This window comes from Cervus elaphus, chromosome 11 (genome assembly GCF_910594005.1).
Source record: "Cervus elaphus chromosome 11, mCerEla1.1, whole genome shotgun sequence".
Lineage (NCBI taxonomy): Eukaryota > Metazoa > Chordata > Mammalia > Artiodactyla > Cervidae > Cervus > Cervus elaphus.
This window is the reverse complement of record NC_057825.1, coordinates 97,949,458-97,976,488: the sequence shown is the minus strand read 5'-3', so window position 1 is coordinate 97,976,488 and position 27,031 is coordinate 97,949,458. Positions and strand designations below refer to the sequence as shown.

Below are 27,031 nucleotides of genomic sequence, written 5' to 3'. Positions count from 1 at the left end.
AATCGAGATATAAAAGTCAGTACGTTGATTTCTATTTCAAACTCTGTAGTATCACTGTAGCAATACTATCTTCTTTAGAAATGCAATTCTGCTCATCAAATGTCATACGGTTCCAGTCAACATCCCAGTCATTCTCTATTAGAAAACCACTAACACTGTATATTCATCTGCCCATCCAATTCAGGCATCTGTCTTCTTCCTCATTCAAAAGTAAATTTAAGGCAAGAAAGGAGTGAATTATGTGCTAAGGAAAAACAGAACTGTTTTTGCCTTATATTCTACCACTAAACAAAAATTCTCCATTCATTCAACATTAAATTTCCTCCGTCCCCACCTCCCTGATCACCTAAGCTTTCCAACCACTCACCAAGATCGTACAAGCTCAAAAAAGGAAATAACAGGTATGAACACACACATATATATATAACTTGTTGTCCTTTATCCTACAGGGCCCAAACTGCTTTTTATTTTTCACTACAAATATTGAGAGTTAAGCTATTCACAGTCATTCTTTAACTCCTAAAAAGCAAGAATATCAGTCCAGTTCAGTTGCTCAGTCGTGTCCGACTCTTTGCGACCCCATGAATCGCAGCACGCCAGGCCTCCCTGTCCATCACTAACTCCCAGAGTTTACTCAAACTCATGTCCATCGAGTCGGTGATGCCATCCAGCCATCTCATCCTCTGTCGTCCCCTTCTCCTCCTGCCCTCAATGTTCCCCAGCAGCATGGTCTTTTCCAATGAGTCAGCTTTTCACATCACATGGCCAAAGTACTGGAGTTTCAGCTCCAGCATCAGTCCTTCCAATGAACACCCAGGACTGATCTCCTTTAGGATGGACTGGTTGGATCTCCTTGCAGTCCAAGGGACTCTCAAGAGTCTTCTCCAACACCACAGTTCAAAAGCATCAATTCTTCGGCGCTCAGCTTTCTTTATAGTCCAACTCTCACATCCATACATGACCGCTGGAAAAACCATACCCTTGACTAGATGGACTTTTGGCAAAATAATGTCTATGTTTTTTAATGTGCTGTCTAGGTTGGTCATAGCTTTTCTTCCGAGGAGCGAGTGTGTTTTAACTTCATGGCTGCAGTCACCATCTGCAGTGATTTTGGAGCCCCAAAATATAAAGTCTCTCACTGTTTCCACTGTTTCTCTATATATTTGCCATGAAATGATTGGACTGGATGCCATGATCTTAGTTAATGAATGCTGAATTTTAAGCCAACTTTTTCACTCTCCTCTTTCACTTTCATCAAGAGGCTCTTTAGTTCTTCTTCACTTTCTGCCATAAGGGTGGTGTCATCTGCATATCTGAGGTTACTGATATTTCTCCTGGCAATCTTGATTCCAGCTTGTGCTTCCTCCAGCCCAGCTTTTCTCATGATGTACTCTGCATATAAGTTAAATAAGCAGGCTGACAATGTGCAGCCTTGATGTACTCCTTTTCCTATTTGGAACCAGTCTGTTGTTCCATGTCCAGTTCTAACTGTTGCTTCCTGACCTGTATACAGATTTCTCAGGAGGTAGGTCAGGTGGTCTGGTATTCTCATCCGTTGAAGAATTTTCCACAGTTTGTTGTGATCCACACAGTCAAAGGCTTTGGCATAATCAATAAAGCAGAAGTAGATGTTTTTCTGCCACTCTCTTGCTTTTTTCAATGATCCAACGGATGTTGGCAATTTGATCTCTGGTTCCTCTGCCTTTTCTAAGACCAGCCTGAACATCTGGAAGCTCACAGTTCACATACTGTTGGAGCCTGGCTTGGAGAATTTTAAGCATTACTTTACTAGCAGGTGAGATGAGTGCAATTGTGCACAGTAATTTGAGCATTCCCTGACATTGCCTTTCCTCCGTATTGGAATGAAAACTGAACTTTTCCAGTCCTGTGGCCACTGCTGAGTTTTCCAAATTTGCTGGCATACTGAGTGCAGCACTTTCACAGCATCATCTTTTAGGATTTGAAATAACTCAGCTGGAATTCCATCACCTCCACTAGCTTTGATCGTAGTGATGCTTCCTAAGGCCCACTTGACTTCACATTCCAGGATGTCTGGCTCTAGGTGAGTGATCACACCATCGTGATTGTCTGGGTCATGAAGATCTTTTTTGTATAGTTCTTCTGTGTATTCTTGCCACCTCTTAATATCTTCTGCTTCTGTTAGGTCCATATCATTTCTGTCCTTTATTGTGCCCATCCTTGCATGAAATGTTCCCTTGGTATCTCTAATTTTCTTGAGGAGATCTCTAGTCTTTCCCATTCTGCATTCAAATGGGAGTATCTTTCCTTTTCTCCTTTGCCTTTTACTTCACTTCTTTTCTCAGTTATTTGTAAGGCCTCCTCAGACAGCCATTTTGCTTTTTTGCATTTCTTTTTCTTGGGGGTAGTCTTGATCCCTGCCTCCTGTACAATGTCACAAACCTCTGTCCATAGCTCCTCAGGCACTCTATCAGATCAGATCCCTTGAATCTAATGTCACTTCCACTGTATTATCATAAGGGATTTGATTTAGGTCATACCAAAATGGTCTGGTGGTTTTCCCTTCAGTTCAGTTCAGTTCAGTTGCTCAGCTGTGTCTGACTCTTTGCGACCCCATCAATCACAGCATGCCAGGCCTCCCTGTCCATCACCAACTCCCAGAGTCCACCCAAACCCATGTCTATCGAGTCAATGATGCCATCCAACCACCTGATCCTCTGTCGTCCCCTTCTTCTTCTGCCCTCAATCTTTCCCAGCAGCAGAGTCTTTTCCAATGAGTCAGCTTTTCACCTCAGGTGGCCAAAGCATTGGAGTTTCAGCTTCAGCATCAGTCCTTCCAATGAACACCCAGGACTGATCTCCTTTAGGACGGACTGGTTGGATCTCCACGCAGTCCAAGGGACTCTCACGAGTCTTCTCCAACACCACAGTTCAAAAGCATCATTTCTTCAGTGCTCAGCTTTCTTTATAGTCCAACTCTCACATCCATACAGGACTACTGGAAAAACCATAGCCTTGACTAGACGGATCTTTGTTGGCAAAGTAATGTCTCTGCTTTTTAATATGCTGTCTAGGTTGGTCCTAACTTTCCTTTCAGGGAGTAAGCATCTTTTAATTTCATTGATGCAGTCACCATCTGCAGTGCTTTTGGAGCCCAAAAAAATAAAGTCAGCCACTGTTTCCCCATCTATTTCCCATGAAGTGATGGGACCAGATGCCATGATCTTAGTTTTCTGAATGTTGAGCTTTAAGCCAACTTTTCACTCTCCTCTTTCACTTTCATCAAGAGGCTCTTTAGTTCTTCACTTTCTGTCAAAAGGGTGGTGTCATCTGCATATCTGAGGTTATTGGTATTTCTCCCGGCAATCTTGATTCCAGCTTGTGCTTCCTCCAGCCTAGCGTTTCTCATGATATACTCTGCATATAAATTAAATAAGCAGGGTGACAATATGCAGCCTTGACGTATTCCTTTTCCTATTTGGAACCAGTCTGTTGTTCCATGTCCAGTTCTAACTGTTGCTTCCTGACCTGCATACAGGTTTCTCAAGAGGCAGGTCAGGTGGTCTGGTATTCCCATCTCTTTCAGAAGTTTCCACAGTTTATTGTGATCCACACAGTCAAAGGCTTTGGCATAGTCAATAAAGCACAAGTAGATGTTTTTCTGGAACTCTCTTGCCCTTTCAATGATCCAGCAGATGTTGGCAATTTGATCTTTGGTTCCTCTGCCTTTTCTAAGGCCAGCTTGAACATCTGGAATTTCATGCTTCACGTATTGCTGAAGCCTGGCTTGGAGAATTTTAAGTATTACTTTATTAGCATGTGAGATGAGTGCAACTGTGCGGTTGTTTGAGCATTCTTTGGCATTGCCTTTCTTTGGGATAACCAAGAATATATTTTCTTATAAATATTATCTACAACATGGGGTGGGGGGGACTGAAATGTGTGTACTGGGTAGCTGGCCAAGTAAAAATAATTTGAGAAGAATTCTGTAGTGTAGTGAGAGAAAAAAGTAAACACTCAAGGTAAAAAATTTTTTTAAAATGCAAATCTAGACTAGAAATGAGAATCATGCATATTTTCTATTAAGAATTGAGGCAAGACACAGAAACATAAGGGGGAAATCATGAGATAAAATTGCAGTCAGCTTATATTTGATCTCAATAGGCACTCTAATAATTACGTTGAGTGTAATTAGAAACAGCTTTATTCCACCTGAAGCACGAGGCCTTCATGGCATCACAATTACGTGACAGACACACAAGCATGTGACGCTCAGGAAGGGCGTGCTGCCTGGGAGCCAGTTCCTCCCATGAGAAGACCCTGTGGGCTGGCATGAACAGGACCCTCTCTCCTCACAGCCCAGCCCGTGAGAACCAGGCTCTCTCGCCATGGAGACTTGATGCAAAGTGGACGACGAGAACAAAACCATGGTTTCTACTGTGCTGCGCCCTGATGAGTCAGAGAGGTGACCAGAGCGGCTTCTGTAACTACTTCACACTTCAAATTTCCACACCAAATTGTCTGAAGAAAGGGATTAACAAAAATGTGAAAATCACAAACTCATACTATACCATAAACAACCATAAGATTCACAAGGCAAAGCCTTCAGTAACATAACTCAGAACTTAAACTAATGCACACAGGCTTCTCATTAAAGAACTCCCCTGCCTCTTCGAAGTCATGACCTCGTAATCATGCCTGTATTAACTCAGGTTTAATGGCACCTACACAGGCACCAGGGAATTTGAATCAAAGTAATCAACCTGCACACTTAGAAGTGTTAGTCACTTTTTAAACTGCTCAAACCAAAAACAGGAAAACCAATTATAGAAGAGAATACCATATATCACCCTTTAAATAGCTAATATAATGTTCAAATTTTTAAGTATAATAAACTCTCATTAAAGCACTGCAGAGGACAAGAGATGAACAAGGCTGGGATTAAGAGTGTGGAAGCAAACAGCTCTGATTTACCCTGGAGAAGCCCATGCTTATGACATTACAGCCACCGGGCATTTATGTCATCTATTAGGGCACAGCGCCGACTGATCCATTTCTATAGAGATGAGCGAGCCAGTTCTCCTATAACGACTTAATTAAATGGCAAAGAGCAGACCCAATGATGAGTCAGGAATCTGGATTCTGAATTCTGTCACTTGGGCAAATCAGTTAACCTTATCTGTCCTGCCTTCTCATCTACCACATAAAGCAAATACACCACATAATCATGATTCCATAGTCACTTCAGTTATTTAAAAACAGATCATTAGGTCTGAAGGTGTATTTTATAACTTGTAACTGCCTCAGCTGCATTTATTATTGAATTACCCATCTAGCTGCATTCAGCAAAAAAGAGTCATTATAAAGAAAGAGCTGTCATGAAGTCCACCATTTTCTAAACACGTCAACTTACACCCAGCCAGGGCCCTCTTCACCTCCCTTTCCTATCATCCACAATCTCCCCTATTCCTCCCAAAGCCAAACTAACACCCCCAGATCAAAATTCCAGCCCCAGAACAATGAAATGACTGTGTATAAGTGCCCACACACAGTGGAACTCTGAAATAAAACTAACCTCTTATAAAAAAATTTCACAATTCCTTTTTAAGAAGACACACCACTAAAACCCATGTGGATAAATCCTATATAATGAACAGTGACTGGGTCCTCGGAACACAGCACAAACATGTTCCAGGGATGAGTCTTCAACTCAATACACCAAGACTTAAATTAAAAAACCCCCAGTTTATATAAATAATTTGGCTTTCTGGAAGCCAAATGCACTTTTTCCCTAAATGTACCTTTGAGCTTCTGGAATTCATTTTTCTAATACTTGGTCATGTTTATAGAGTAAAAATAAAATAGCACAGCAGCAGCAGCTTCTTCCGTATTATGCCTCTGTAATACGTGAAGCATTGTGCTAGGCAGTTTGCATGAATTATTTCTAGTTTTCACATAACCCTAACAGGTAGACAGTGATCTTCTACAAATGAGGAGACAAGGTTCAGAATGGCGACACCCCCGCTCCTGTTACCATCCAAGATGCAGGGGCCCTGAAGAGCTGAGCTGGCACATGAACCCAGGTCTGTTTCCAGAGCCCAGCACAGCCTTTCCACATACTGCCTCGTGTGAATCTATGCTGCTGGATCTGCGATACAGAAGACCTGAACAAGTCTAAATCTACCAAACAAATTAGTTTATGGTGTCAGAATTAATGAAATTTGGGGTAAGAAAAGCTTTGGCAGTTGACTTAAAATAATTTCTAAGTTTGTGTCATTAACACTCCACTATATAATCTGACCATTCTCTCACATACTGATTACAATCCATTCATGCATAAAATTATGACTTTAATACTTTCACTTTTAACTTTCAATCACTCATAAATTACATGTGAATCACTTAAGTTCTAGCTCATCCTCAAATTTCAGATGATGTATTTTATGTTAGGAAGTTACTAAGAATGGCCACCACTGATTTACAACACACCAATTCCAAACAACAGTCAAGGAACTGCAACAACTGAAAAATAGGTTATTAATAATACTGCAAACTGCTCCCCTCTCCAAGAACTTCAGGTCCACATTATCCTCATCTTTTCCCCCTTAGCATGTACTAAATTTTAAAATATGATATAAACTTACTCACATATTGTTTATTATCTATTTCCCCCAGTAGAATGTAAGCTCCAAGAAGTAGGGGAGGTACTCTGTTTTGCTCAATGATGTATTTCCCAAGTACAAAGAACACTGCCTACTGATAACAGGTGCACGAACATTTGCTGAATGAGTAACATGCTTCGTCAAGCCCTTCCATCACTGTCTCCTGCTCTTCCTTGAGTCGTCTTCCCTAAGTTCTGGGAGCTGAGGATGCAGGAACACTGACCTCAGACCACAGGCACCTGAACTACTATGCAAGGCTAAGGAGTACAGTTGTTGTTTAGTTGCTAAGTCATGTTCAGCTCTTTTGCAACCCCAGGGACTGGAGCCCACCAGGCTCCTCTGTCCATGGGATTCCCCAGGAAAGAATACTAAACTGGGTTGCCATTTCCTTCTCCAGGGGATTGACCTGACCCAGGGATCGAACCTGTGTCTCCTGCATTGGCAGGCGAGTTCTTTACCACTGAGCCACCCAAGGAGCAGAGCCGTGTTGTTTAAGACATTGATTACTCTTCACCCTTAAGTTAAAAGGCACCGCAGGTTAGGTAAGGGTTTATAATACAAATAAGCATTCCAATTTCTAAAAACGCTTTAATTAAAAATTAAACTTACCTTTCCACAATCCATTCTGGTCGAATTACTTTTTCTCCCTTTAACTCTTTGATTTTGGCATTAGGAAGATTTGTGGCAATGATGTGTGTTGTTTTGGATCTGGAATAATACACGTGATACTGGCCTCCATGCAACATCATTAGCTTTCTCAATTCCTCAGCAGATGGGTCTGTAAAATTAATAATAAAACATGCTGAAAGTTTTATACCTAAGAAAGTATAAGTAGAGCACTGGCTGAACAATCCCTTCAACTGGATGATTTAAAGAACACATCACTGGTTCACCTTCTCCTTGGCTGTGCTGTGATAGAGCTATTTTGCATTATTCAGCACAGCTTGAATTCTGATTCTCCTGGCTACTAATAGTCAACCAACACAAGAACATGCACTGCCAGGCTTCCTTGGTGGCTCAGTGATAAAGAACCCCCCAGCCAGTGCAGCAGACTTGGGTTCAATCCCTGGTTTGGGGTGATCCCATATGCCACACAGCAACTAAGCCCATGTGCCACAACTACTAAGTCTGCGCTCTAGAGCCCAGAAGCCGCAACTACCGAAGCCCGCTCACCCTGGACTCTGTGCTCAAGAGAAGTCACCACAAAGAGAATCTGTGCACCACAACTACAGAGGAGCTCCCGTTCACTGCAACGAGAGAAAAGGCCATGCGCCAACAAAGACCCAATGCAACCAAAATGAACTATTTTTTAAAAACTCATCCACATAAAAAAAAATCTTAGAAAAGCAAAACCAAAAACATCTACTGACAAGAGACGCCTAAAGAGCAGACAGGCTCCTCAAGTAATGAATCTGATACTGACAACAGTGCAGTATTATGAAACGGTGAGGATTTTTACCACAGCTATATGACCGTGATATTTTTGTTATGCTTAAAAATACTTACTATAAGCAGACTTACTGTAGGGCTTGTTAAGACTTTACTCCTATGAAGCTATCTAAAGTTTTATTTAAGAAAATATAAGAAAAGTTAAAATAATCCTATTTGGTTTCCTAATATGAACTTGCATCAAAGCCAAAAAATAAACCAAACCAAATAAAAAAAAGGAACTGCCAACCAAGAAGCACTGTTTTATCCCCAATTCTGTTTCAAATTATTTCATTCTTAGTAAAACTGCAAAAAAATAAATATGAATCAATGTGGTTTATGCTTTCCCATAAAAATGTCTGACTCACAAAAGTTATGTTATGACTGGCATTACTAGTATCACATTAAACTAATTATTTTCAATAGCTCTTCTATTTCTTTTAATTTTTATCCTAAGAAAAGGAAAGGAAAGTGAAAGTCACTCAGTCATGTCTGACTCTTTGCGACCGTATGGACTATACAGTCCTTGCAATTCTCCTGGCCAGAATATTGGAGTGGGTAGCCCTTCCCTTCTCCAGGGGATCTTTCCAACCCAGGGATCCAACCCGGGTCTCCCGCATAGCAGGTGGATTCTCTACCAGCTGAGCCACAAGGAAGACTCTGCATCACACCTCCCACAGCAGTAGCTATTGGCGGGGTGGGGGCGGGGGTGATATCCACAGGAAGCTTGCGTATCTTCTTGGTTATTCAAGCAATAGACTGTCTTTAAGCACAAATAATACAAATCCAAGCACTTAAATGAGTACCTTTATTAGAATAACTAATTCGGTGAGTTTGGGTCTTTAGAAGAAGAAACATGTTCCCTTAACAGGAGTTTTGGTAAGGGTTTTTATCATGAACAACCTAACCTTACACCTAAAGTAACTAGAGAAAGATGAACAAACAGAACTCAGTTAGTAGAAAGAAAAAAATCATAAAGACAAATAATATCAGAAATGAAAAAAGTTAAAATGGACACCATGGAAATACAAAGACTCCTAAGAGACTACTGTGAGCAGCTATACATGAATAAAATGGACAACCTAGAAGAAATGGACAAATTCTCAGACAGGAATAATCTCCCAAGACTGAACCAGGAAGAAACAGAAAACATGAACCGACCAATTACTAGTACTGAAATTGAATCAGTAATTTAGAAACTCCCAAGAAAGGCTTCTCTGGCGGTCCAGTGGCTAAGAATCGCCTTGCAGAGAGGGGACACTGTGAGCCCGCGTGCCGAGGAGCACCTGAGCCGGGAGCCACAAGCAGGGAGCCCGCACGCCTGGAGCCCGCGCTCTGCCGCGAGAAGCCACTGTAGTCGACGCCCGCGGCCACAAGGGGAGAGCAGCCCCACTCGCTGTGCTGGGACAGAGCCCACGCAGCAGCGGCCAGACACCCGACAAGCAAGACCCAGGGCCAGACGGCCTCAGAGGGGATCCTACCAAGCCACCGGGAAGAGCTAGCACCTGTCCTTCTGAAGGAAGGAACACTTCTCAACTCCTTTTATGAGGCCACCATCATCCTGATAACAAAACCAGCCAAAGGCATCACAAAAAAAGAAAATTACAGGCTGGTATCACTGATGAGCACAGATGCAAAAACCCCCAACAAAGTACTAGCAAACCAACTCAAACAATACATTAAAAAGATCACACAACATGATCGAGTGGGATTTAACCCAGGGATGCAAGAATTTTTCAACATTCAAAACTCAGTCATCAACAAGCTGAAGCATAAAAACCATATGATAAATATCAATAGATGAAGAAAAAAATTTTAAGAAAATTCAACATCCATTTATTATTAAAAACTCTTCACAAAGTGGGCACAAAGGGAACACAGCTCAACATAATAAAGACTGTGTATGACAAACCCAGAGCTAACACCATATTCAATGGAGAAAAGCTGAAGGCATTTCCTCTGAGATTAGGAACAAGACAAGGATGCCCACTCTAAGCACTTTTATTCAATATAGTCTTGGAAGTCTTCGCCACAGCAATCAGAAAAGAGAAAGGAACAGAAGGGACCCAACCTGGAAAAGTAAAACTGTCACTATCTGCAGGTGACAGGACACAATTGGGATGCTACCAGAAAGCCAGCAGAGCTCATCAGTGACTTCGGTAAAGCAGATCACAAAATCAGTATAATGGAGATCCACTGCATCTCTGTACACTAGGAACAAAACATCAGCAACAGAGATTAACAACCCCATTTACCATCTCATCAGAAAGAATAAAATACCTAGGAATAAACCTACCTAAGGAGAAAGACGACCTGTACTCAGAAAACTGTAAGACGCTGATGAAAGAAACTGAAGATGACAGAAATGATGGGAAGACACACCATGCTCTCAGTCTAGAAGAATCAATATCAGAGGTGAGACTGGATGATAGTTAAGATCGCTTACAAAGTTATCATACAATTCTAGGCACTAAAACCATTATCTCCAGCAAACAAAATCTGGAGACTAAAAGCAAAGCAGGTCACACTATGCCCAATTTTACAGGTAAAGGAACAGAAAGCAGAATAATGTAAATGGTGGAAAAAATACATATAAATTAGCGGGACATCAGAAAAAGTAGGTCAACAACTCATATCCTGCCTATCGAATAAACTACAATGTCTTATACACTTAACAAGTACAAAACTGAAGAAGTTTAAAGTCACACAACAGAAAGTACTAAAAGCAAGCAAGGTCTCTACTTGTGGCAACAGAATGTGGTACAGGGCAAATAGTGCAGGAAGTGGAAGTCCTGAGTGCTAGCCCGGCTGTGAGAACTAGCTGGTGACCCCCACACAGGCTTCCCACCATCTGTGGTTCAGTGTGATGAAGGTCAAATGGGATAAATGGAACAAATGATCTCTAGTATTCCTTTCAGATTTAAAACATAAGGAATTTATTTAGCTTTTGGACAAATTCTCTATCACTGCCTCACATTCCGTTACAAGTAGATTCCATTACATCAAACACCACCATGGAAAACAAAAATCAGTATTACAAAGTCAATTCTACAACCAAAAAGAAAAAAGTAACGACCTGGTTAAAATAAACCATCTTTTATGATACTTTTTTTTCCAGACTCCTGCTTCATTTAGTTTGTACTCTATAAAGGAAGTTCTACATCTGATACTATTGCATGTAAATAGTATTTGTTAACGGGATCAAAGATTCAAGGGGTCTTCACTGATATTATTCCCTCAATAAGCAATATTATCACCATTATCATTACTATACATGTATTCATTACATATTTAAGTGTGCTTATATGTGTACCATCACACACCCTGAACTGCCAACATCAACTCCCAAACTGCCCACTAAAATATCAGCCAGTAGGGCTTCCCCGGTGGCTCAGTGGTTGCAGAACCCACCTGCCAGTAGAGGAGACATGGGTTGGACCCCCGGTCTGGAAGATTCCACATTCGGAGGAACAACTGAGTCCGTGCACCCCAATGACTGAGCCCGTGCTCTAAAGCCCGGGAGCCACAGCTACCAAACCCCACGAGCCCTAGAGCCCGTGCCCCACCCAAGGGAAGCCACAGCAACGAGAAGCCCTTGAGAGCAGCGAGAGCGCAGGCCCCACTCCCCACAGCGAGAGACAAGCCCAGGCAGCAGCGAAGACCCAGAGAGCCAAAAGTAAATAAATAGAAGAATCTCTTAAAAAACAAAAAAAGAAGCGATTAAAACGAAGTACCAGCCAGAAGATCAAAGACAGATTTGAAAAGTGTAATCTATTCTTTTCAACTGCAGCTTCACTATGAGGAAAGGCAGTGGTCGGCAAAAGCTACCACGATATATGAGCAATATGCTCAGGAAACCTCTTAACAAAGCAACTGGGCAATCATGTGGAATTTCACGACTTTTACTAGCAATAATTCTAAATATTTGATATAGAAATTTAAGATCAGTTGACAGTTTCCCTAAGCCATTATATTTAACAAAATGTCTGAACAGCAATTTACACAATACTTGGCATATCCTGAAACAGAGTATGTGCTCTCAATACATGATTTCATGCATGTTAAGTTGCTAAGTCATGTCCAACTCTTTGTGACCCCAGGGACTGTAGCCTGCCAGGCTCCTCTGTCCACGGGATTCTCAGGCAAGAATACTGGAGTGGGTTGCCGTTTCCTCCTGCAGGGGATCTTCCCAACCAGGGACTGAACCTGTGTCTCCTGCATTGGCAGGTGGATTCTTTCACCACTGAGCGACCTGGGAAGCCCCAATACATAATTCCTGCACAAAATAACAAGGGAACGTTTTTACACATGATCACAGTAAGAATTAAACTTGAAAATATTATTTTTTCTTTCCTATAGTCAGCAGACACTTAACATGTGTCCATTCTAGTAGCACCAACATATATATATATATATAAATTTGATTAAAACACACCACCTCTCTGCTGAACGAAATGAAACTGTCATTTCCTGTTTTATAGTCATAAGCAGATAAAAAGAACTGAGGAAAGAGAATTCACAGTAATGCAACACCTAGTCAGTCATGTACTTCCACACTCTATCTCACTTAATCCTCACTACTGGTGATTCCAAGATTGGAATTCAACAACAGTCTTGGCATACATGTTCTTTGCAAGGTTATTAATGTCACTGCAATGTTATTCTTACCAAAACCAAAACAACAAGCATGTTCTGGATAATTTGGATAATCATGACTTCTGTGCAGGTTTTATTTATGGAGGTACTGGGAATGCTTTAAACGTCACATGCTAATGAAAAGAACAGAAACCAACGTAAGGTACAAAAAATGCACTTGCATCAAATGAAGACCAAAAACATCAAGGTACACTATTTAAATGTTGATTGTGTAGTGATAGAACAGAAAAAATTAGTGGGGGAAAAGGGTCAATAAAAAACACATGTGGGGATTTCCCTGGTGGCGCAGTGGGTAGGAATCCACCTGCCAATGCAAAGGACATGGGTTCAATCCCTGGTCTGGGAAGACTGCACATGCCACGGAGCGAGTGAGCCTGTGTGCCCCAACTGCTGGAGCCTGCACGCTCTAGGGCCCTCGAGATACACCTACTGAGCCCGTGGGCCGTAACTACCAAAGCCCACACGCCTAGAGCCTGCACTCCACAGCAAGAGAAGTCACTGCAATGAAAAGCCTGTGCCCTCCAACAAAGGGCAGACCCAGCTCGCCACTACCAGAGAAAGCCTGTGCCAAAAGAAAGCAACAAAAGGCCTAGCACAGCCAAAAATAATAAATAAAAAACCAACACACCTGCCGGACAGCCACGGGCAAAAGAATGAAGCGACTTTATAACATGACAGAAATTAACTCAAATGGACGAAAGACCTAAATGGAAGAAAACACAGGGGACAAGCTTTATGACACTGGATTCAGCAATGATTTCTCAGATACAATGCCAAAAGCACAGGCAACAAAAAGAAAAGCAGATAAACTAGACTACATGAAAATGCAAAACTTCTGTACATGAAGGACACAACCTGTGGGACTGGAAGCAATATCTGCAAACTGAGATCACTCTGAGGAGGAGTTAATAGACTATATAAAAAAGAACAGAAATTCAACAAGAACAAAAGGTCCAATTTAAAAATGGCCAAAGGACTTTAAAGATGATATACATATGGCCAACAAGCATATGAAAAGACACTTGACATCACTAATCATTAGAGAAATGCAAATTAAAATCCCAATGAAACATCCCTTTAAACCAAAATTCTGAGCTCCTTCAGCATCCTGAAAGATGTTTCTACAAAGGAGACCAACTTCAGGTAAGAGGACTGTAACACGGCAACATTTCAAGTTTTAAAAAATCTAAAAATAAGTTCTAAAATGTCTCTTATAGGTTGAACAACATAATACACCTTTCTTTTCTATGTTACATGTATCCCTGCTTGACAAACAAGATACATCAAAGAACATTTGATCAACTAGAAAATAATTTATCTAAGCTATCTATATTTCTCACTAAATAGAATGGCACAATTTTTAAAACTTACAAATATTTTATAAAAAATACTTTGCAAATCTGTAACAATTATATTCTGTAATATTCCTATTGTTAATTTTACAGAACATTCTTCGGGAATATTCTGTATGCAATCAAAGTTTAACATTAATTAAAACCAACCATATTAAGAAACAACTTAAGCACAGAAAAGGTAAAAGGACCACAGTTTAGGCCTAAAGCTCCACATGTGAAATTCTGCCACAGTAAATGCCATCACGTAACATCAGAACAGCCATTGAAGACCACTGACAAGTCTCTGGGCACAACTTATAAAAAGGTTGCTCACTCGGCTAAAACATATCCTATAAACAAACACATTCTATAAATTTTAAAATCTTGTACAAAAGTTTTCTTTGATCTTTATTGAGAAAACAGTCTATGCACACCATTTCACTCTGCACATCCAAAGAGCTTGACTAAATACTGGCCGTGTCACATGCATGATAGGAAGAAGTAAGCCAATAGCTGTTTACACCTCCTATGGTCTTACAGTAGGTAACACCCTTCACTATTTCATTTGAGTTTCACAGTCCTGTAAATGAGAAAGATAGTTTAGCACTGTGTTGACTGCTGAGGAAATGAGAGGATGTATCCACAATCACCCACCACTGTGCAGACTCTTGGTCTTCTGAGCTCTGTCCATCATGACTTTCTCCAGTGGCCATCCACTCTCCTCAGCAAGTGCGTGAGACTTACTACCAAATTCAGCTAAAAGCCACATACACTCAACCAAACAAAAACTGAAGAAAAGTTTCAAAAGCCTAAAGAACCTCTAATAGGAGCAAATACCTTTCAGACTCTGGCAAAATTACAGGGAATGGTATAAACTAACACAGTAAGTCTCTCCCACATAGGAGGTTAAATTCCTCCATTCCTGGATTCACAAGATCAGAGTCCCACAGGAAATGGGAGGAGACAGCATGTATGGATCCACAGAAAATAACTCCTGGAAGGCATCCATTTCAAAAGAATTAGATCAGAGTATTAAACGGGCTCTGTCCCTAAGTCACATTTGTATGCTCAGAAAACATCAATGTTAAAGGTTCAGTTTTCAAACAGATCTCTACCACTTAGAACATCAGTCTGTTGTATGTGTATATTCCCATTTCATTTTGCAGTCATATTTGCAGAATGTCTCTGCCTGCCCCATTTTTCCACAGAATTCAGTAGTGCCAAAGTCCCCAGACCTGGTCTCTGATCCACCTACTGAAAAAGGCAGAAAATTACCCAAACACTTCTTTCCGTATTAACTATCCTGATCCAACCTCACAGAAGAGCAATTACAGCTCCCTATATCTGAAGCACTAGCTGACCCAAGCTTTCACCAAGATAAACATACCCAGGGCCCGTCTCCCAGAGATTACAATCCAGTAAGCCTAGAGTGTGGCCAGTGTCTTATTTAAAAACTAGAGACTTAAGAAAATGGAGTTGAATTAGCACACAAGTGAACACATTTTAACATTCTGATGTGCAAGCATGACACCCTGGCACGCACTCACACGCTCAGCTGATATTTACTGAGACCTCACAACGTGCTGCGCAAGCTCCGGGCCCTTGGTACTCCCGTCGGCGCTCCCCTGGGCAGACAGAAAGTAACCCGGATAAATACCAGCTCGAGTGCAAGGAAACTCTATGAAGAGAAACAAAGCTGGATAAGAGATGAGAAATTTATTTTAGACAAAGCTGATCAGGGAAAGTCTCCTGGAGAAGGTAATATCTGACCGAGGCGTGAATGATCAAGACTTGGAGGAGAAGGGCTGAATGGAGGCCCAGGGGTCACTACACAAAACGGGCTTTCTGACTCCTCAAAACTTAATACATTTAGAAACCTGACAAAACAAAACGACACTCAGGTGTTTTGTTTTCTAGCCAAAATGCTCTGAGATGTATACACTATGGACCAAGCTTAGGGAAGGAGGCAAATCTAATTAATGAATGAATCTGACTCCAGGTTACAGAAGTGAGGCGAGGAGCTATGATCACAGTGACAGCACGAACAGCAGCAGAGGGAACTGAGATGTCAGAACAGCCCTGCTGACCACAGTCAGAGGGTGTCAAGGTGAAAATGGAGGTGAGGGTCAGGACAAGAATGCCTTTACCCAGCTTCATCCAGAAACATCGATTTACCCAGAACCAGTTTAAAAAGTCAATTCTACCTCAAAGGCTTACTTTTGTCTGTGTTGCCACCTCTTGCCTCTGTCCGTATCTAATGCTCAGAAATTGACTTTTTCATCACAAAATTCATATTCTCCACCATTGTCATCTCTGTTCAAACACAATCCCTAACACACAAGCAGCATAAAAAATATATTTGCTTAATTAATCAACGTAGAGTAAAATGGGATGAAAGGTTTAAAGACTGGAAAACTTAACAAGGATGTCAATTCTTCCTAAATTCAACTATAGGTTTAATGTCATTCCTACCAAAATCCCAGCAAGGCACCTATTTTGTAGACACAGAAAAACTTCCCCTAAATTTTATGTGGAAAAGCACAGGCTCAAAAAAATAGCTAGAACAATCTTGACAAAGAATAAAACCGAAATAATATACCTGATATTACAGCTTACTATATAGGACCATAATCAAGATATGTGGAACTGGTGAACAGACAGACGCATATTTCAGTGGGGCAGAAAACAGAACCCAGAAACAGACCCACCCAAATACGGCCAACTGATTTTTGAGAAAAGTACAAAATGGAGGAAGAACAACAGCCTTTTCAACAAACAGTGCCGGAGCAAGTGGATATCCACAGGTCACAAAAAACAAACAGAAATAATCAATATGGTCCATGAGTTTAAATATGAAACATAAACCTGTATAATTTTTAGAAAAAACTAGGAGAAAATCTTTGGGATCTAGGACCAAGCAAAGATTTTTGACTTGAAAGCACAATCCGTAAAAGTAGAGGTTGATAAACTGGATCCCATCAAAATAAAAAACTTCTGTTCCGCAAAAGACTGTGTGAAGAGCGAGAAAGACAAACCACAGACTGGGAGACAACATTTGCAAACCACGTATCTGACAAAGGAGCAGTACTGAGAACAAAGAACCCTCAAAATTCAACAGTAAAAAACCAAGCAATTCAACTGGAAAACAGGCAAAGGACACGTACAGACAGTTCACTGAAGAGAATCGGCAGGTGGCAAAGCAACCCATGCAAGGAGGCTCGGCATCACTAGCCAGCAGCAAACACAGACTAAAGCCACGAGATGGACTGCACATCTGTTAGAATACCTACATTAAAACCACAAAAACCCAGCCTGTCTTTACAAAATGCTGATGAGGATGTGGAGCAACTGGAATACAGACTGAAACCACAAAGAGATATCACTACATACCTATTAAATGTTTAAAACAAATCACTAAATCCTAACAAGGATGCAGAAAAACGGAATCGCCCATAAATTGCTCGTGGGAATGTAAATCGTACAGCCACTTGGGAAAGAGTTTGGCTGCTTCTTAGAAAAATAAAAACCACGCAACTTCAACCATATAACCCAGCAACTGCACTCTTATGTTCACACAAAAACTCGTACATGAGTGCTCACAGTCAAAAAGAGGACATGATCCAGACATTCTTAAATGGGTCAATGGTTAATCTGTGGAAACATTCATACCATGGAATACAGCTCGGTAATAAGAAGGATAAAATTAATAATAAACACAACAACTTGGATGACTCTCCAGAATATTATGCTGAGTAAAAAAAGCCAATTAATTCCAGAAGGTAACGTACTGTATGTTCTATTTATGTAACATTGTTGAATTGAAAAAGTACGTGAATGGTGGCCAGACTAGCAGTCCCCAGGTGCTTAAGGAAGGAGCAGAGTGGCTACAGAAGTGAAGCACGAGGATCCTTGTGTGAAAAGTTTTGCATCTTGACTGTATCCATATCATCCATACTCTATCCTGGTTGATAAGAGTACTATCTTTTTAAAGATATTACACTGTGGAAAAGTGGACAAGAGTCATGGTCTCTCTCTGTATTTTTTCTGTGTGTGAATCCATAGTCAAAAAAATTTTTAATTAAAAAAAAAAGTTGGAAGGCAAAGAAGTGAACTTAGAAGGGAAAAGATGCTGTTTGGGAGGAAAAAGAGAAGAGAGAATAAGTTAACAGAGGCAGAGTATCCAGAAGATGCGGGATCTTATCTCTAAACTATGTTGGAAGGGATGGGGATCACCAAAGAGAAGCTCATATAGCAGAACAGGGAGCTTTAAAGGAATCAAGGAAACCTGGAACATCAGTTAAAGTCTGTGAGGAGCGTGAGTAAGAGTCAACATTATCATAGAGTTTCCCCACTGTCTCAATGACTCCAAAGCACTAGTCTTTACTTGCGGAGTCATCACAGAGATCTTAGATTCTGTTTCACCTATAAAGCTGCAAAGCAGTCACTGCAAGTGGAAATTTTTTCTAAAAACAATTATACCACGACAACTTGCATATCCCTATAAAAGTCAACTTAATGGAACTTTACTTATGGAATTATACTGTAATCCTAACAAAACCAAGAATAAAAACTATATTATTATCCCTATCTTAAAGGAAAGGACAGGGATAATAAAAGGTCCAAACAAGAAAATGTCGAACAGTCACATACAAATTAGTGATGAAAGTAAATTGGAATTCCAAATTGTCAACCATGGTAGTGATTACTACAACATTCATTTTCTTCTCCCTCATACAAAGAATCTCCTCTTCTTCCTCTTATGTAAATGAGGGTGCCCCTGTAAACTGGAGACTTCCAAACTGGCTAATGTAACAAGTAATGTTTATGTCTTTTTATTAACATCTTTAGTCTTTTATAATGCATCTCATGAAAGTCTGTGGAGTTTGAATGTTCTAAGATGCCTATGTAGAAAAGCTGCATGTGAATTTTCCCAAAGTTGCAGCAGCACTGGCTTTGAGTTAGCATTCCTAGACTAAATTGTCAATGATGTCTGATAAAATGCAACCAGGCAACATTATTGCTTAACTGAAACCTAACTTTAATCAACAAATACCCCAAGTTACCCACAAGACTGCAGGGGCACCAAGGACACAGGAGTAGTGAATGTGGAAATGGCGCTCTTGCTCCTGTCTGTAAACCGGCAGCTACAGTAAGATCCAATAAACGCCAGGATGTGAATAAATGCAAGGAGCCACCCCCACCAAGAGCAGGGAGACACAACCAACAGGAATTGGTTCACGGAGACCTTAAAAACAAGTAGCTAACGGCCAACTAAGAAATGGAGGGGAAAAGTGGGCCCTTGGATGGCTGGTAAAACAGGAAGCTGATGGCTGACATTGTGAACTAAAATTCTCAATCTCCTCTCCAACTCACAGAGAAAAACCATCCTTTCCCTTCTAGACACTGGACTCAACGACAACAGGCATGGCAGGAGGACAGGAGGGAAACAGGAGGAAAAAAATACAGCAGGAGAGTAAATGAGATTCTGCTTCCTAAACAGTGAGAACTGGGCCCTCACCTTTCCTGTTGGCAACCAGATGCCAGCTGCTGCGTTTACACCCTTCTCAAGACGGGATGCAGAGAGCCTGACACACGCCCCACCCATTCCCCCACCAGCCCCAAAGGACCTCTGGACAATTACAGTTGAAGAGTCCCCAGGGAAGGGTCCCTACAAGGCCCCCCTCTTCGAGGCTCACAGTTTACAAAGCCCCACACGTGTGATGAGCTGTTTAAGCAGGAGGACTACAACTTTTCATTTTAAACTTCGTCTGACTTTTAAAAAAACCATGTGCTTTGATAAAAATTAAAATAAGACCATGGCAAGCCGAGGGGAGATGGAAAGAAAGCGTGAGGAAGGAGTATCTAAGCAGAGGGTCTTACTTCTATCTTTTTTATATGCAAGATAAACAATTAAAAACAGAATTTAAAACAAGTCACCCCAATCCTAAAAAAAGGTACACGCCAAAATGAGATAAATAAAAGGTAAGATGCAGTCAACCTGTATATCCATTAACATAGATGGCGACTCCACTAAAAATTGTTGATGAAGTTCCGTCCTTCTGGATAGCAGCGTCTGATCGAAACTGTTGCTCCAATTTCTGGACCTTGGCGGCCATATACCCACCCTAGAATTCAAGAAAAGTAAACTAATCATAAAAGTTTTATTTCCTTCCCACCTCCCCATTTTAAAATGAAATTAAAATTAAAAAAAAAAAAAAAAAGACCTTACTCTGTGACAGTGATCAACATACAAGGATGACATAGGGCATAATGATAACATAAACCATAATTCAAGGTGATACAACAGGCAGGTCAAGGGAGACTTTTCCTGTCAACTCGATTTTTAATAATTCTGTCCATAACATTGTAAAGCAGTTACCTCCAATTAAAGAAAAATTCTATCACATTCTTACAACAGTAAGTACTATGTTAAAAGAGGAAAAAGGTAAGTCTAGAATAAGCGTAATATCACAGAATATTGCTCTTGTCTACAAAAGTTATGACAAAGTTTAAACCAATTAAAAATTTGACAAGTAGTCAGAGTATATTTTAGACTGGCTTCCACTGTCTTCTCTGTATAGTAAGCTTAACATCAAAAACTTCAAGTTAAATGAAGCTGTTTGACAAACCAACACAGTTACCCATACATGTGGATAAGAATACAATAAACAATTCAGTGGTTAGGTTCTGGATCTAATCAATCTGATAGTAGTACTAAAATTTATAACACCAACTTAAAAAAAGAATGTAAAAACATTATTACGTCTGCTAAAGACATTTAGAAATCTATGAATTCAGCTATACCTTTCCTGAACACTGAAATAATTAAGCTAAATCTATTAAGACTTATTAATCTCACTTTATTTATAAGTCTTCAAAGTAAAATTGTAGATGTCTAGAAGTGGTATATATTTTTCCCAAAATGGAAATAACTTTTAATACTGTTTTTGATTATTCAAATATCACATGCCATTAAAAATTTTTTTTCTTTTCCCAGAAAAGAAGAAAATTTAAATTAGCTGTGATCCATTCAGTGCTAACAGTATGGGATCTTACTTTCAAAGCTTATTTCTGTGCCTCAGAACACAATAAGTTTTACACACACAGGATCACATGTAATACTCCTTTATACCACAAGACCATCCTGCCAGGTTAGCACACAGCTAAATGACAGGTACATACTCTTCTTTGCTACAGAAGATAACCTACTTGCCCAATCCCCTGTTACTGGATGTCTATGTCTTCCTGTTATCTAGGATTATTAGCAAATCTGTGATAAAACGATGATATAATACATTCTGTGCACTAGAACATTTATTTCCTCAGGACAAAATTTCTCAAAGTTTAAGCTTTCAATATACTGTGAATACACACACAGAGTTGGTGTCTAAAGCGATTTACAATTTAGAAAAGACCTTAAACCACATTATAAACTAAAAGAAGAATGAAGAATACCTAGACAGTTCAATATAATTATTTTTATTCTTTTAAAACACACCCATTTTTCCCAGTCATCTTCAGCTCTCTTCCTCCATCCACCTCGTCTCATGGTGGAGCTTCTGTATTAGGGGGGAAGAAAAAAAGAAATACTTCAATTTCTTAACAGACTGTACTACTAATTGATACTATATTTCAATATAAAGAAAAATGAGAAAGTAAAATAAATTCAAATGTTCAATTCATTCAAGTTGAAAGTATAAAACTGAGGAAATTTTTCCAAGGCGTACAATTCTCCTACTTCACCCCAAAACTCCTTGCAGATAAGTATCAGGTTGAAATATCAAACTTTAATTACAACTCATTTTTATTTTTGGCCATGCCGTGCACATGTGGGATCTTAGTTTCCTGATCAGGGAACGAGCTCGTATCCTCTGCATTGGAAGCACGGAGTCTTAACCACTGAACCACCAGGGAAATCCCTTCAAGTTTAACAGGAAAAACTTTTATGCATTTCTGAGCATCAGTCCTAACACCCACTTATATAAAGCATTACCAAATCCAACTAACATACTGTGCTTACTTGTTAACATTAATTAGTGTTAAAAGAACCTAAAAAATCATTTCCCTCCATAAACTGTCCTAAAATATGGCTTCTGAATTTTGTATTTGTCGCAGAGTAGATAAAGTTGAAGGAGCTGGCAGAAAAATTCTCTTCCTCTTCTCCAAGATGTACAGAACCAAAGTGGGCTTGAAGGACCGCCAGCAGCTCTACAAGCTGATCATCAGCCAGCTGCTCTATGACGGCTATATCAGCATTGCCAATGGCCTCATCAATGAAATCAAGCCTCAGTCTGTGTGCGCGCCCTCGGAGCAGCTCCTGCATCTCATCAAACTTGGAATGGAAAATGATGACACTGCAGTTCAGTATGCAATTGGTCGGTCAGACACAGTTGCCCCTGGCACAGGAATTGACCTGGAGTTTGATGCAGATGTCCAGACTATGTCCCCAGAAGCGTCAGAGTACGAAACCTGCTACGTCACATCCCACAAAGGACCCTGTCGCGTAGCTACCTATAGTAGAGATGGGCAGCTAATAGCTACTGGATCTGCTGATGCGTCCATAAAAATCCTGGACACGGAAAGAATGCTGGCCAAAAGCGCCATGCCGATTGAGGTCATGATGAACGAGACTGCACAGCAGAACATGGAAAACCACCCAGTGATTCGAACTCTTTACGACCACGTAGATGAAGTCACGTGTCTCGCCTTCCACCCAACAGAACAGATTCTCGCCTCTGGTTCAAGGGATTATACTCTTAAATTATTTGATTATTCCAAACCGTCTGCAAAAAGAGCCTTCAAATACATCCAGGAGGCTGAAATGTTACGCTCCATCTCCTTTCATCCTTCCGGAGACTTTATACTTGTGGGGACTCAGCATCCGACACTTCGACTTTATGACATCAACACATTTCAGTGCTTTGTCTCTTGCAACCCTCAAGATCAGCACACCGATGCCATATGTTCAGTGAATTACAATCCTAGTGCTAATATGTATGTGACTGGTAGCAAGGATGGCTGCATCAAATTATGGGATGGCGTCTCAAATCGATGCATCACAACGTTTGAGAAAGCACATGATGGCGCAGAAGTTTGTTCTGCCATCTTTTCGAAAAATTCTAAATATATTCTGTCAAGTGGAAAAGACTCCGTAGCTAAACTTTGGGAAATATCAACAGGACGAACGCTAGTCAGATACACAGGCGCTGGCTTGAGCGGGCGGCAGGTGCACCAGACGCAGGCCGTCTTCAACCACACGGAGGACTACGTGCTGCTGCCGGACGAGAGGACCATCAGCCTCTGCTGCTGGGACTCGCGGACGGCCGAGCGCCGGAACCTGCTCTCGCTGGGCCACAACAACATCGTGCGCTGCATCGTGCACTCGCCCACCAACCCAGGCTTCATGACCTGCAGCGATGACTTCCGGGCGCGATTTTGGTACCGGAGGTCAACCACGGACTAGAGCTGCCTGCGCCCAGCAGGGTTCTTTCCAAGAGGACTCTGCCCTCTTCACCAACCCCCCTCCTGTGTCCGTCACCAGCCTCAGTAGTAAGTCATCGCTCCATCTCCAGCGGTTGTGCTGCCACCTCTACATCCTTCTGGGATTTGTATGAAAGAATCTTTTTTTACCTTGATGGAGAATCATGGTGGAAAAAGTTGGAAACACAGATCTGTGCGGTTGTTCTGCACTCACTGATTAGTACAGTGTGATTTTCATCAGTTTTGTAAATACAGGACTTACTATTTCTCTAGACTCTTGATCATTTGATGGATAGGGTATTAAAGTGCTTTCTGGATCCCACGTGGATCTGTCATGAGGAACGTGCATCCGGATATTTTTGTCAGCTTCTGTGCCTGTTCTGCATCCTCCTTGTATATTTCCAAAACACATTTCGGCATATACATAGGCATATAGCTCTGAAAGTCAAAGAGTTTTATGCCTTATTAGGTTCATTTAAGAAAATCTATCAATTCTATCCTAAAATGACATCATTCTGATAATAAAGATCAGATCTGCAACTTTACTGTCAACACACGTTTCACTTCAGTAAAATGAGTGGCCCGCTTTTCCTGAAGATTCGTAGGAAGTGTGTGTCCCAGCACGCTTCCCTCATAGTCCTTTCACAACCTAAAACGCTTGTCTTCAGTAAGATGACCTTGTTACCCTTTGATGGGAAACATTGACAGTATAGTCGATCTAATCAAAATTAGGTGAACCGGCTACTGCTGTCAGGTGTTGCTCATCGTCAGGAATGATCTCTATCAATTGACTTTCTCCTCATGTGATTTTAAATCTTAGCTTTGAGTGCTCTTCAGCATGTACCATGACTGCTCATCTTGGATGCACCCAGCAGCGGTGTTCTCAGAATTTTTTTCCTTTTTTTTTTTTTTTTTGCAATTAACCAAATAATACAGGTTTTCTTATTCTTAGAATTTTTTATATAGTGACAATACTTCTCTGGATTCAATTCTAGCCTCATCAGAGAGCCCTGAGCTCCTGTTACAGATAGATGTTCTGGTTTATCATTATCCCCCAATACAGATACCTCATGATCTGAGTAGGAGTTGCTAGAAATACAATCCGGGATCATTTGATAAAGATACTAAATAGACTTAATTGTTTTATGTTATAGGAATTAATATTATAGTCTTCTGAAGTTTACTGTTTAAAGCTTCTGTTTTAGACATCATCTTTAAGGATCATTTAAACTCTTTGATCTATAAAACCATTTTCATGTTAAGTCACAGGTTTATAGTTCAGGTTTCCAAAGAGCTATATATTTGGGTCCGTAGTGAGTTTAAATTTTATTTTGTGTCCTGATTCTCCAATACTTGAGCTTGGCCACCTGTGGGTGCCGTTTTTATAAGACTGAAAGAAATCTGCTGAGTAGAATAAAGGATAACCAGTTCTACCCAAGAAATTACCAGCCAAAACTACCCACATTTTCCGACTTTCAGCCTTCGAAACGGTAAAGTCAAGGTCTAACTTTTCTGCTGCTTCTCTCTGAGATGCACTGGGATGAGCACACTACACTCGATACTGGTTCCGTTGGACCTTTTTAACCGTTCATGAATTGAAATGATAATGCCTACTTTTTTCCAGCTTTTGGAATAGTCTCAGCAATGTGTCTGTAGTTTCAGGACTTCTGTTTACAAGATCAAGATGCTTCCAAGTGTTTCCAAAATAACTTCTTTTTAAAATTTTTCTTTTAAAACTCACATTCATGTTTCGAACTAGTGTAAAGGGACTTGGTTTCCTCGCATCACTAATTATACCACAGAACACCCTGACATGACACCCTAACATTCAGTCAAGATCAGAACTTAAAACTTCAATGTTATTTTTTTTAAAGATATGTGATTTCTAAAATAAACTTTTTGTATATAAAAAAATAAAAAAAAATAAATAAATAAAAATAAAAAATTTATTATTTTATTTTTTGCTACACCACATGACATGCAGGATCTTAGTTCCCCAACCAGGAATTGAACCTGCGCCCCCTACATTGGGAGTGCAGTCTCAACCACTGGACCATCAGGGAACTCCCTTGACTTCTGTCTTTGCTATTACATACTGCATACTTAAGAGTGCAGTCATATGACTAAGCACACACACAAAAAAGAGCGCAGTCCCAGTGTAATTCATCAATTATGCAAAAATCCTAAAAGAAATCGATCAAAGCAGTGTAATTAAGGGACATGATGCAGAAAGATTATCACTGATAATAAATTAGTAACTCTAGCATTTTCCTTAAGGGAACACATGACCAGCTCTACCATAAAGCCACCAAACTGGCTCATCTCAAGTGTCAGCCGGCATAGCAGTGATAAAGGTATAAATCAAAGCAGGCACTACATGAGGCTCCTTGTAAAGTCGAATTCTTCTCATTCAAACAGCTACATCCTGGGTGGCACATGACTGCATTATCCTTCACAAAATTAATGTGAGGTCCATTTTTCTCATTTAGTAACTATATAGGTTAATACCGAATGGTTACCATACACCACTGGAGAAGTCATACAGTATCCAAGTTAAACTGGTTCTGATACGGTTTAAAACAATCTTTTATTGAGTAACATTTTAAAATAGCCACACTTTATCCACATATATCACCTGACATTTTCCTTCAAATATTTCTTTCTTAGTATATACAGGATTTATAATATCTACTTGGTGACTCTGTATTAATTACCAATTTTTACTGCCTACTCTAAAAGGCACCTGAAAGACATGCAGAGATAGCCTCAGAGTTAACTCCAACAGGGGGACAAGGGGCAGGTGGGGAGGCTCTGAGAACAGGAGGCCAAGTGGCTAACCCTGAGCAGGTACGGTGCGCGCAGGAGGGGAGGGTGGCTGTTTTGTCTCCGACAAGTAAGGGCGTGTGTTCACCCTGAGCGCCAGGACAGCCATCAGTGCTGTTTAATACTTCTTCTGGTCTCAACAGGCTCACTCTGGCCAGGCTGCTCCCCCAAGACCTCTCTCTTATCTTAAAGGAGTCTGGGAAATGTGACCACATAGTTCTTGACTAACTCTGACTCCACACATCTGCTCTTACAAGTGAAAAGTGTGGGCATTCTGGTCACTGTACATTAAGAACGAATAATAACAAAAATTATACGAAACCATTAATCTGTTACACAAAGGTAAGTTTAAGAACAAAACACATTTAAAAAGTTTAATTCACCTGACCATTTAAGAGCCTCATTGTAAAAGGTCAATACGAAAATCCTTATTGATGGCTTAATGAATGAGATCTCACTGACACAAAATTTCTTTGAAGAAAAGTTTTAAAGAAACTTTTAAGCTTCCCAAATAAAGCTACCCCAGACCAAGTTTTGAAAACAAAAAGCAATGAAGGGCTGAAAAGGTAATTTCATCAAATTTCGAAAAATGTAATTTGACCCATGTACAGCAAACTCCTATTGGCCCAAGATTCAATAAAAACCAAGAAAAGGGAAACGGAAACAAGA

The 27,031-nt window shown here is 40.5% G+C and overlaps 2 protein-coding genes across 10 annotated transcripts in view; one reads left to right on the top strand and one right to left on the bottom strand.

Moving 5' to 3' along the window:
- REV1 (REV1 DNA directed polymerase) overlaps positions 1 to 27,031 on the bottom strand; it is a 90,402-nt gene that overhangs the window by 42,496 nt on the left and 20,875 nt on the right. For 8 of the 9 annotated variants that reach the window (XR_006343686.1, XM_043918602.1, XM_043918603.1 and 5 more), the window contains 3 exons: positions 21,558 to 21,618; positions 20,058 to 20,184; positions 7,251 to 7,419 (listed from right to left, as the gene is read on the bottom strand). Coding sequence is in view for 8 of the 9 variants with exons in the window: in XM_043918602.1 (XP_043774537.1) it covers positions 7,251 to 7,419; positions 20,058 to 20,184; positions 21,558 to 21,608 (347 nt within the window). In the remaining variant the exon portion in view is untranslated. Of the gene's footprint in view, positions 1 to 7,250; positions 7,420 to 13,353; positions 13,429 to 20,057; positions 20,186 to 21,557; positions 21,619 to 27,031 lie in introns of those variants that run through there. The other variant, XM_043918607.1, reaches the window with a different exon arrangement.
- Positions 22,172 to 25,453, top strand: LOC122703971 (cleavage stimulation factor subunit 1-like). Its single transcript, XM_043918611.1, has one exon. It carries the CDS (start codon positions 22,227 to 22,229, stop codon positions 23,520 to 23,522), a length of 1,296 nt encoding a protein of 431 aa, XP_043774546.1. The 5' UTR covers positions 22,172 to 22,226; the 3' UTR covers positions 23,523 to 25,453.